This window comes from Equus przewalskii, chromosome 6, assembly GCF_037783145.1.
Source record: "Equus przewalskii isolate Varuska chromosome 6, EquPr2, whole genome shotgun sequence".
Classification (NCBI taxonomy): Eukaryota; Metazoa; Chordata; class Mammalia; order Perissodactyla; family Equidae; genus Equus; species Equus przewalskii.
Genome location: NC_091836.1, coordinates 49,195,844 through 49,207,950, shown reverse-complemented (window position 1 = coordinate 49,207,950; position 12,107 = coordinate 49,195,844). Strand labels below are relative to the sequence as shown.

The 12,107-nt window shown below is 55.9% G+C and overlaps 1 protein-coding gene across 1 annotated transcript; it reads right to left on the bottom strand.

Annotated features, from left to right (window-relative positions):
• Window positions 1-1,908: 1,908 nt before the first annotated feature.
• On the bottom strand, window positions 1,909-11,969 carry RAB3D (RAB3D, member RAS oncogene family). Its single transcript, XM_070623643.1, has 5 exons — window positions 11,785-11,969; window positions 10,146-10,389; window positions 9,367-9,485; window positions 9,154-9,278; window positions 1,909-4,808 (listed from the first exon to the last, which is right to left on the bottom strand). The coding sequence occupies exons 2-5, from the start codon at window positions 10,371-10,373 to the stop codon at window positions 4,621-4,623; spliced, it is 660 nt and encodes a 219-aa protein (XP_070479744.1). The 5' UTR covers window positions 10,374-10,389; window positions 11,785-11,969; the 3' UTR covers window positions 1,909-4,620.
• Between the last annotated feature and the right edge of the window lie 138 nt (window positions 11,970-12,107).

Below are 12,107 nucleotides of genomic sequence, written 5' to 3'. Positions count from 1 at the left end.
ACAAGGCTGCAGAGAGAAGGCACAGAGAGCGGAGTTAAGAATCCCGGATGGGGGGGCTGGCCCCGTGGCTGAGTGGTTAAGTTCGCGCGCTCCGCTGCAGGCGGCCCAGTGTTTCGTCGGTTCAAATCCTGGGCGCGGACATGGCACTGCTCGTCAGACCACGCTGAGGCAGCGTCCCACATGCCACAACTAGAGGAACCCACAACGAAGAATACACAACTATGTACCGGGGGGCTTTGGGGAGAAAAAGGAAAAAAAAAAAAATCTTAAAAAAAAAAAAAAAGAATCCCGGATGGTATGCAAGTCCCTGGACCTAGCTCCCTCTTGGCCTCTGCAGTTCATACATTCACTCAACAAACATCTATTGAGTGCCTGCTGTATGTCAGAAATGAACTGCTTTTACTCACAATACTTCCAAGTGATTTTCTGTGGGTCCCAACTGGCGTCCTACCGTTCATTTCTGATGCTAACTACCCAGAGTTTGCAGCAGACCCCACAGGTTCAAGAGCTCCGTCCCACAAGACTGTCCCCATTTAGATGCCAGTTGCAAGGATCAGGTCCGCAGGAGACCTACACTGTCTGATTCGACTACAAGGTTCCCACAACCCCACTCCTTTTCAGGTCTGATAACTCGAATGACTCTCAGAACTCAGGAAAGTGCTTTACTGTTGCCAGCTTATGATAAAGGGTCCAACTCAGGAACAGCAGGCTGGGAGTGACGCATGGCGGGCAAGGTCTGGGGAAGGGGCCCTGAGCTCCCAGGCGCTCTGTGGGTGCACCACCCTCCCAGCAACCAGAAGCTCTCTGAACTTCATTGTTTAGGGTTTTTATGGAATTTCCATTATGTACGCATGTTGATTAAATCATCGGCCATTCCATTGGTCAATTAACTCAATCTCCAGCCCCTCTGGGCTGAAAGTTCCTCTCATCAGGGTTTGGTTTTTCTAGCCATCAGCCCCCATCCTGAAGCTACCCAGGGGCCCCCAGCGCCCCGGACCTCTCATTAACATACAAACACATTCGTATCTCTCCAGAGTCCAAGGCTTTTAGGAGCTGTGTGCCAGGAGCCAGGGACAAAGACCAAATGTTTCTTTTTTTATTGTATCCGCCAGGAAGAGCTGGGTGTGGCAGTGAAAAATAAACCCCCCTGCATTTGACGAGCTGATATTATAGTGGAGACACTTGTTTAAGCGAAATGCATACATTGCATAGTATTTTAGATTCCAGGGGTTATGGGGAGGGGACACAGGGAAAGGGACAGTAGAAATGCTGGGGGAGGGGTTGCAGTACTAAACAGGAGGACCAATGAGGTGAGCTTTGTGCAAAGACCTGGAAAAGGGAGTGAGTGAGGGGAACCACGTGACTACCTCGGATAAGAGGGTTCCAGGCAGGGGGAACAGCAAGTGAAAAGGCCCTGAGACAGGGGCCTGGTAGGTGCAAATAGCAGCAAGGAGGCCAATGTGACCAGAGTGAGCAAGTATGGGGGGGCAAGTGGGAAGAGGAGAGGGCAGGGAGGTAATAGGTCAGACCCTGCAGGGCCTTGTGGGCCTCTGGAAGATGTTTACTCTGAGTCAGGTGGGAGCCACGGAGGGTGCTGGGCAGAGGAGGGCAAGTGACCTGACTTGGGTATTCACAGGTGCCCTCTGGCTGCTGTGGGGACAGACCTTCTTACTAGGATTAGTGGGGGCAACATCATCCTCCCTGCCCCTCCATGCAACAGAAGTTTCCAGGGCCAAGGCCGTGGCCATGAGGCCTGGCTAGAGGCAGCCCCAGGCCTGAGCTTCCCCAGGATGATCTGGGTTCTGCTGCATCATGCATGGCCCTCAACCAACCATTTACTTGGCCGTAATGCAATCACCCTCTTCCTGGAAACCGCATTTCACAAATGGAAATAAGAGAACAAATGCCTTTGGGTATAACCACTTTACTTGTTTTTTCTTGTGGAGAAAAATGCACATCTTTTTACAAGTGGACCTCAGAGAACGGCTTACACAGGAGAACCACATCCGGGATACGAATGACCAGGTTGAGCGCTCGCTCCGTAGTGTTCTGGGATCGTTGGGGAGAAGCCAGTTAACGGAATTAGCCTTCAACGCTGAGACCAAATTCACCCGATTTGTTTCTTTAAGGGGAGTAGGAGAGTAAGACACAAGAACACGATCCCCAGAGAAGCCAAAAAAAGAAAGAAGAGAAACAGAACCCCAAACCACTGCGGTCTGGCAATTTCCCACCAAATCTAACTTGGAAAAACAAGCTGCTAAAAGCGCATGGTAAGAAAGGATGGCTCTCAGCCTCAGGCGATCTCTCCAGACTTCAGTCTCCCTGGAGTTGGGAAGTGATTTTCCCACGGCCTTTGGTTTAATTTTTGTTTGCAAACTCGACATACCTCCATCCCCCCCCATCATCTTTAAGGACATCGGTTTCAGTTCCCCAGAGACCATCGTGAACCCTCCCCTCAAAACATCATACAATAAAAACTTGCATTATTTTTAGAAGAAACAAACAAAAAAATGTTCCCACTTTATTCCCAGTCTCGAGAACCCAGATGCAGCTGTCTCTGTCACTACTTGAAGCTCGACTGTTGAAAAATCCTGTGTAAAGAGAAAGCTGAGGCTGGGTCAGGTCCAAGATGCAGCCAAAGCTGTTCTTTATTGCACAGGCAATGACAAGTCAGCTGGTCCCTCAGAGAATAGCTCTCTGATCTGCCATTATTTCTGGCAGCAGCTTAAGGGAAATGGACTGGCCAACAGAATCTTGACAAGCCATGGTGCATCTTAAGAAGCCCATTAGCTGCTTAATTTCACTTTTATGTCAAAGAAACTAGCATTTCTGACACCCACCCCAAGTGCTCAGATACCCCCACTTTGTTTCCAAGAATTTGTCCATTTCACCACGTCATCCAATTGGTTGGCGTAGAAAGATATCTTCATTCTAAAACTCTAAGGGTGGCCCCTGGCATGGGGTGAATGGGACCCTCTTGAAACAAATGCAATCTAGAGCTCCTACAAAGATAAGACGTACATTACACTTGAACCAGGGCTTCCCCACTCCCGAAGGAAGAGGCTGAGATCTTCAAGGCCACAGGAAGTGGTTTTGTTGGGAGGAGGCTGGGAGAGTGGAGTTAGGAACACAAAGCATCCACCGGGGATGTCCTCACAGTGTCTGCTGAGTTATGGGGTGTCAGTTAGGGTTCTGGGACATGCCCCTGGAGTTGAGAGCTGGGTGGGCAGGAAGGGTCCTGAGCTAGTTGCCGGGCTGGGGGTGGGGGGTCATCAAGATGTAGATCCCCAAACTGCACATAACCTCCAGCGGGAGCCCCTGGCAGCTGGGGGACCCCAGCCTCGTGGGCTCCCCGATGGTAACTCAACCAGCGAACCTGACCCTAGCCCATCCCCCACCAGCCAGTACCCCCGGAACTGCCTCCGTGAAGCACAAGCCACAACGGCAGTTACACAATGCCATCTTCTCGCCCCTCCGGCCCAGCCCCAAAGCATTCCTTAAAATTAGCTGAAAATTCCTCCTCCATTAGCAGAAAATGTCATGTGGTGGGGCCTCACCGATGACACAGCTCTGGAAGGGGACACTGGGTCCCCCAGTTAGAAGGGCCCAAGTCTTTACATTGGAAAGTCGCCAGTGAGCGCCGGCTACGGGGACATTGCTTCATTTCCTTTGCTAGCAGGATGTGAGATGTGGAAAGACCTTGCTTCAAACAGGACCGGCCAAACGGGGCCCCGGGGAGGCAGGTCTGGGCAGGAGGGCCCAGGCCCTTGGCTCTGAGGCTAACCTGGCAAAAAGCCCCGAGCAGGAATGCCAGGGGTTGGGCGATGCTCTGCCTGGCCCGACGCGGCGCACAGTTCCAGAATTCAATTATGGACCCGGGATGCAGAGGAGAAGCCGAAACCATGGCAGGGTCGTGGGGGATGCGGAATTCTGGGGAAACTCAGAAGGCACTTCTGGGGCCCCTGAATCTTGGGGGGCTCGGACTCCCCGTCCCCTTACAACAGGAAAAGCTACTTTAATACTGCGTTCACAGGCAGAGGGTTTGCAGGCCAGGAGGGAGGGGTCTGCGAGGGCCAAAATCACCACGCCGCCCTGGAGCCCTGAGGTCTGGGGAAGTTCACGGGCAGGCTCGGAGAGCAGACCCAGGGACCCTGAGAAAGCAGCCGCCTTCCCCATCCCCAGGGGTGAACTCTGGGAAGCCGCACTGCATGAGGGAGAAGACGAGACATCTCCGGGCAGCCCGTGAACTCCAAGCGACGCCGACATGGAATGGACGTGGGGAGTGGTTCTTACCCAGAAGGCACTGTGGCTGCCCCTCCATCAGGCGGGGCGTGCTGCCCATGCTCCCCCATGAGAACACCTGAAAAGCAGCAAGCTCGTGCACGCCAGTGTCCCTAGACCCTGCCTGCAGTGTGGAGTCCCCAGGGCCTGGAGCCTGGCACGGGGCTGCATGAGCAGGCTGGTGGCCATGGCGAGGATGAGCCATGCGGGAGAGGGGGGCAGCAGACAGCTGAGCGGGGGCAGGGGGCACCCTGAGCTTGGAAATAGCCCTTGTGGCTCATGCCTCGGTCACAGTCCCTGCTGAGGCAGCGGGGGGCGGGGGAGGGCTGGGGAGCATCTCTAGCAGCTGCAGCCGCTGGGCTGGGGAGGTGGGGTGTCCCCCAAGGCCGGGCCTTTTCCATTGCTGCCTGGGCTGGAGCTGGGTTCCAGGGACTCATTCATCTTCTCGCAGATGACATCCACCAGACGCTCAAAGACCTGCTTCACATTGACATTCTCCTTGGCGCTGGCCTCGAAGAACTCGAAACCTGGAAGGACATAAGGCGGGGACAGACCCCCGTGAGACCCCTGAGGGGCAGAGCCGGGGCTGTGACATCACCCAAGTCTGGGTTCCAAGCCCAGTCTGTCTTTGCTGCAGCTGTGGGACCTTGGCTGAGTGCCTCAGTCTCTCTGAGCCTCAGTCTGCTTGTCTGTAAGTGGGACCAGTGGCACTCATGCATGACGAAAACCTGTGGCTGCAGCCCTGGTCTGAACTATCCTAAGAACCTCTGGGTCACAGGGCAGCGGCTGCAAGAGTCCAGGCTGAACATTCCAGCGCCCAGCAGGGATGGCGGTGCCCCCGGGCAGGTGCAGCTCATCTTCCGTCCAATTTCTGCCACACCAAAGTCCATAAAGCCAGATATTTATGTGGACTTCTTAAAGGGAGCCAAGCATTTCACATGTTCTGGAAAACATGCTCTAGATCAAACAAGGCAGAGGACTGAAGACTGACTGGCTTCGGCCCGGGGGGCCACCAGTTTGCGACCTCTGTCAAGCGGATGAAAGCGGGTTTCCCAGATTCGCAGAGAGCATGCGATGCACACAGACCCTGGCCTTGGGAATGCACTAAAAATGGTAGGAATAAGAATAGTGGTGCTTGGGGCCAGCCCCGTAGTGCAGCGGTTAAGTGCGCATGTTCGGCTTCGGCGGCCCAGGGTTCACAGGTTCGGATCCGGGGTGTGGACATGGCTCCGCTTGGCAAGCCATGCTGTGGTAGGCGTCCCACATATAAAGTAGAGGAAGATGAGCATGGATGTTATCGCAGGGGCAGGCTTCCTCAGCAAAAAGAGGAGGATTGGCAGCAGATGTTAGCTCAGGGCTAATCTTCCCCCCCCCAAAAAAAAGAATAGTGGTGCTTATATGGTGCTTACTATGTGGCAGGCACTTTCCTAAGCGCTTTACGTAAATTAACTCATTTAATGATGCTCTCAGGTTCCTACAAAAAGAGCCCATTTTACAGAGAGGAACAGCCACTCATCCAACTTCACAGAGGTGACACGTGGCAGAGCTGGGAGTCGTACCCACACTGCCTTGGCTCGAATAACAATAGACAACGAATATTAAATAAATATTTTAGATATAAATCAGTAATCCCAAATATTCCTATGGGACCACCGTGGGCCTTGGGAGGGAGGGGACGCTGGCTCCTTCCGCGGAGGAGGGGCGCCAGGTAGCTTGGAAGGTATTCTCAGCATCTTCGTGACCACCCTAACGTGATGACAGTCCTCCCAAAGGTGGGAGGGGGTACAAACGCTCTGGGGACTTGCCCAAGGTCCCTCGGCTACAAAAAGTGGCGCATCAACCTAAAAATAAGGGAGAACGTGACAACCCTTCCTGTGCCCCTGAAACGGGGGTTCAGCCTCTAGCTGCAGGGAGCTGGCCCTGAATGGTCCCCGATGTGTCCCCACCTGCCACATCTGCCCAGAAGGGTCAGACATTCAGACAGACGCAGCACAGGGTCAACGGGCCTCACGGCTGCACTCGTCAGGCTCCACTATACAAATGTAATTGTAATTAAATAGTTCTATGTGTGACTATCCGTTTACTGTCTCCACCGCTCCATCAGCTCCAAGAGGGCAGAATTCTGTCCCCCTTGGCCAGGACTGCAGCCCCGTGCCTGGCACAGAGCAGGCTCTTGGAAACTATTTGCTGACTGACTAACCAAACGAATGAATGAATGAATGAATGAATGACAGAGGCAGGCACAAACTCAGACCTCCTACTCTGAGCCTAGGGATCATCATCATCCGCTATCTTCCTGGGCAAATTTGGCATCTCCTTATCTGTGTGGGGCTCTGCCTCAAACAATCTGAGTCCTTTTTTCTTCTAACACTTTTTTTCTGATGATAAATATTCCCTGGAGAAGCTGGAAATTACTAAAAGAAATCAAGACAGATATAAAAGCGATTTGTAGTCTCCTCACCCAGAAACAATTATTATTGATAATTTCCTTCTTTTTTATTGTTGTTGTTGAGGAAGATTGGCCCTGAGCCTGTGCTGTGCCAATCTTCCTCTAGTTTTACATGGGACGCCCCCACAGCATTGCCTGACAAGCGGTGCTAGGTCCGTGCCTGGGATCTGAACCCGCAAACCTCACGCCACCAAAGTGGAGCACATGAACTTAACCACTATGCCACCAGGCCAGCGTCTATTGGTAATTTTGATATTTCGCTTTATACTCTTTTTTAAAAATACCCAATTGTTGGGGTTGGGTTTGAAGGGGGGGTTGTATGTATGCATGTGTGTGGCTTTTTTCCTACAAAACTGGGATCAAATTCTATCTCCTGCTTCGGATTCCGATATTTCAAACTTAATAAGAGTGGGAAGTGCCCCTCGGCCCCCGTCACTAGATGTCCTCTGTAAGAAGCTGGGGGCCACATGTGCAAGTATGCCCTCAGCTGGGTCATGGCTGGCTTCGCCTGTTCTGGGCAAACTGGGGATCAAGGCCCTGTCCCAGCACATGTGGAAACGACACCCTGGTTCGAGTTCCCAGAAAACACAGGGGACAGAGGAGCAGATTAAATGACACCATGAGGGAACGAAGAGTCAAACCTCAAAGGGCAGACATTCCACAGAACAGGGATCCAGTTCCTCCAACAAGCGGACGGCAAGAGAAAAAGGGAAAGGGGTCCCAGAGCCCTGCGGCCAGCGAGCTTCCTCTGCAAAGGGCCAGGGACTAAATATTTCAGGCCTGCGGGCCCCGTGGAGCTTTGAGTTTTATGTGCCAGCATCAAAAAGAGGTCACAGGGCCGGCCCAGTGGCACAGAGGTTAAGTGCGCACATTCCACTTCGGCGGCCCGGGGTTCACCAGTTTGGATCCCGGGTGTGGACATGGCACCGCTTGGCAAGCCATGCTGTGGTAGGCGTCCCATGTATAAAGTAGAGGAAGATGGACATGGGTGTTAGCTCAGGGCCAGTCTTCCTTAGCAAGAAGAGGAGGATTGGCAGCAGATGTTAGCTCAGGGCTAATCTTCCTCAAAAAAAAAGAGTTCACAAACATGCAACACTTAGATGTCACCTACACATGCTCCAGACTTGGTTATAACTTCACTATCCCTGAGGACATTTAACCCTCAAGACAACTTGAGGAGGTGGGGCTGGGCACATCTCCATTTCACACATGAGGAAGTGCGGGCCCGGGGAGCTGAGATCACTGGTACCAGATTACAGAGTGATCGAGAAATCATGTGGGTTAACGTTCCATTGGGGCCGCCATTAGCTTACTGAACCTTTCTAAATGCCCAACGAAACAGACAAGGTTGGTGTCCCCTCTGTGTCCTAGAAGGAGAAATGGCAGCACAGAGAGGGGAGGCGATGTACCCAAGGTCACACAGCTAGTGGGTTGCAGACTAGGATTCTAGCTCCAGAGCCTGGGTCCTCAACACGTCCTCCCCTGCAGTGGTTACACCACCTCCCACAAGGAAAGTCCTGGAAGGGCCTAGAATACTAGAACACTCCAGGATAACATTTTTGTTTAGCTTAAATTTTGAATAGATAATCCATTCACTAGATTCAAAAACTTGGACTGAGAAGTCCACCTCCCAGTTCTCAGACACACAGGTCACTGCTCTTACTAGAACTTTCTGTATCCTTCTGGAGTTTCTTTAGGCAAATCTAAGTATACATTCTTACTCCCTTTTTATACACTAATGCAGGGGTTGGCAAACTTTGAGCTGCAGGCCAAACCTGGCCCACTGCCCGCCTTTGTAAATCAAGTTTCACAGGCTCACCGTCACACTCGCTCATTGATGCATTCTCTACGGCTGCTCTCAGGCAGAGCTGAGTGGTTGCAACAGAGACCTTATGACCGAAAATATTTCCTATCCGGCCCTTCACAAAAAGGTTTGCTGACCCCTGGACTAAAGGAAGCAGCCATACCCTCTGTTCTGCTTTTTCCACTGAGCCATATAGCCCAGGGATCTTGCCATAGGAGAATATAAAGAACACCCTCGTCCTTTGTCACGGCTGCGTAGTATTCCATGGTGGAACTATACTTTATGCTTGGCTGCTTCCTCCACTGCGAGATGTCTGGGGGGTTGCCAAGGTTCCCTTCTACTAACAGTTTGCAATTTGATTTATTCACGACTTCCCACATGGGTGTGGCTGTTCATAAATTTCCAGAAATGGTTTTGCTGAGTCTGGGTTCCCAGGGCAGTGTGTGTTGGGGGCTATCTGTGGGTGAATGCCCTGAAATTAAATGGAGAAGGTGGCCTCCATGTGGCTATTTCTCTGGGCACATCTTCAAAGGGCAAAGGGCTGTTGACTGTGGTTGGACCTGGGCCCCGAGGGTGGGGATGGGGGTTTGGTTCTGGGAGGTCCAGGGTGGGCACTAACCAAGGTCATCGGCGAGCCTCCGGCCATCCTCGGTGGGCACGACACGCTCATCCTCTAAGTCACACTTGTTCCCCACAAGGATGACCTGGGCGTTGTCCCAAGAGTAGGTCTTGATCTGCGTGGCCCTGTGGAGTTGGAGGGGCGTTAGGCCAGGAATTAGGGGTTGGGGGGAAAGGACAAAGGTCAGGGGGTCAGGGGTCAGCAAGCACTCACCAGTCCTGCACGGCGGTGAAGGACTCCTGGTTGGCGATGTCATACATGAGGAGGAAGCCCATGGCCCCGCGGTAGTAGGCTGTGGTGATGGTCCGGTAGCGCTCCTGGCCCGCCGTGTCCTGGGCAGACAGCGTGGTCAGGCTGCCGGAAGCCACCCTCTCTGTCCCCCCTGGCCTGCAGGGCCCTGTCTGAGGGGGGCACCACCCTGTGCCCACAGCCCCAGTCTGAGGGTGGAGGCATGGACCTGTCTTCACAGCCCCAGGCTGATGGTGGCCTTGCCCTTGAGGGGGTCCCAGGCTGAGGGGTCAGAGGCCTCTCACAGAGGTATAAGCCCCCTTCACCCCATTTCCAAGAACTTAATGACTACAAACAAGAGCCACCTGGGCCAGAGGGTGCTATGGTGATGCAGCTGGAGTGATGCTAGTTACCATGACAACAGTTAGCAGCTGGGTCGGGAAGGGGGTGGCTCTGAAGACAAGGCAGGCTCAATGGGGCCCCTGAGATGGTACCCAAACCTCTTCCCTGATGGTCACCAGGACGTCTAACCTGCCTTGGGCTAGCACTGTCCCCCTCGGACCCCAGGGGACAGAGCATAGGCCCTCCTCCTGGTGGATAACACCCCCTACTCTCCACATGGAACCCAAGCCCCCTCCCCAATTCCGGGCGGCTCTCCCTCACTCGGGGCCCCTCCCCACAGCCCCACGCCCTCACGCGGACATCCCCGGGGGAACCGCAGGCCCTCTGCAGCCACAGAACCACGGGCAGGCCCCCCGGCACACCCAGATCTGCAGCTTGATCCGTTTGTCGTGGCGGTAGACGGTCTTGACCTTGAAGTCGATGCCCACGGTGCTGACGAAGGCGGGCGTGAAGGAGTCGTCGGCGTACCGGAACAAGAAGGACGTCTTCCCCACGCTGCTGTTGCCTATGAGCAGCAGCTTGAACATGTAGTCGAAGTTCTGGTCTGCGGCATCCCGGGGGCCCGTCGGGGGGTCTCCAGCCGACGCCATCTTGGCAGGAAGCCTCCTGCGGGGAGGCCTGAAATGCTCAGGGGGCGCAGGGGGGAGCCCCGGGAAGGATAAAACACCCCAAACGGCTTCAGGGGATACAGCAGACCTGGGTTCAAACCCCAGCTCTGCCACTTGGAGGCCAAGTGACCCCGGACACATTCTTGCTTTCTCTGGGCCTCAGTGGCCTCTGGAAAATGGGGATGTTCGTCAAACGCAAGAACCCAGGTTGGGGGGTGGGGGGCGCGCATGGGGTGCCTCCTCTGGCCGCTGAGGAAGCAGCCCCTGCAGACGGTGCCGGTGTGGACTTTGGCCGGGTGAGCAGCTGGCGTGGCCCAGGTGTGAGCTGGGGGAGGGGGGCTGCCAGCTGGAAAGAGCCCCCCCTCGGGGCCTGCCTGTTGACTTTGGCAGGTGTGGGCCACCTGGGTGCCTGCCCTGCCCCCACCCCAGCCAAGTTTAACCCCTTCCCTGACCCCCATGATGGGGAGGGGGCTTCAGGGGACACAGCCCAAGTATAAAGCCTAGCTATACCCTACAGTGGGACAATGGGTACTGCCACCTTCTGTTTGTCAAAGGGGCCGGGCCGTCTCCCTCCCGACAGAGCTGACTCACCCCAGCTCCAGCCCATGGAGGCTGGAGTGATGGTCCTCGACTGGAAGGAAGCCACCCCAGCCACCTAGTGACCATGAACCCCACGGCCACCCCTGGTCCTTCCCTTCCTGGCATCTGTCCCCACAGCTGGGCTGCTTCATCTGGGTCCAGGACCCCCCTCCTCAGCCCTCACTACCTCCCGAGGCCTCAGTTTCCCCATTGATCTATGGCTGCTCCCCGAGCCACCCAGGAAAGCTCCAGAAGGCCTGGGTGCGCAGAGGGAACCCCAGCAGAGGAACCCCTGGCCAAGCTCTTTCTCAACGGCCCGTGGGGCTTTTTTCCATTTTAAAGGAGGACCCAGTCGGCCCCCCTTTCCTGCCCAGCCCTGGCCCCACCCCGGGTTCCGGGAGAACGAGCTCGAGGCGGGGGAAGAGAAAAGGCAGGAAGACTTTCCCCATGCTGGGCAGGGCCGCCAGGATGGGCGCCCCGCCCCACCCCACCTGTCAGCCGGGCCCACCTCTTTCTGACCATCTGCCGACCCCCCTCGCGCCTGGCCCTAAGGAAGGGGCCCCGGCGGGCCCGGCCCTGTCCCCCTCCGCTGGCTCCGGGGCGCCCCAGCCGGTGCAGGGGCGCGCAGGGGCCTGCTCCCATCACCATATGGTCCCGTCTCCAGTCCCCAGCTGCGCTCCCCGCCCCACCCGCGCCCCAGGAACGCTCCCGGAGGAGCCCAGCCGGCTGGGGGCGAGGGGAGAGGCGTCCCCTGCCGCCCGCCTTTGTTCCCAGGCCCCCGGCCCTCCCCGAGCCCCCTGCCCCCCCCCCAGACCTGCTGCGATGCGGAGGTGCGGGGCGGGGGGAGCGCCCTTCCTGGGGGTCGCCTGGCGTGGGAGGCGCTGCCCGCGGGCCTTCCGCCTCCGAACTCGCTGCGGCCCGATCTTGGCCGCGACCCCTACCCCGCAGCCGCCGCCGCCGCCGCCGCAGCCGCAGACACCCGGATCCCGCGCCGGCTCCGCCCAGGCGGGGGCGGGGCTTGGGGAGGCGGGGGCGGGGCTGGAGGGGCGGGGCGCAGGCAGCGTCTGTAGCCCGCCCCCCAAACATTTCATTTTTCCGGACTCGATGGAGAGCCCCTGTGTGCACAGCAGTTAAGAG

Bases quoted from the DNA above. Each gene is read 5' to 3' on its own strand.
- RAB3D (XM_070623643.1), bottom strand. From the start codon at position 10,373: ATGGCGTCGGCTGGAGACCCCCCGACGGGCCCCCGGGATGCCGCAGAC. The intron at 9,486-10,145 runs GTGTGCCGGGGG...CTGTCTGCCCAG, and splicing joins GGATCAAGCTGCAGATCTGG to GACACGGCGGGCCAGGAGCG. The intron at 4,809-9,153 runs GTTAGTGCCCAC...ATGTCCTTCCAG, and splicing joins GAGGCTCGCCGATGACCTTG to GTTTCGAGTTCTTCGAGGCC.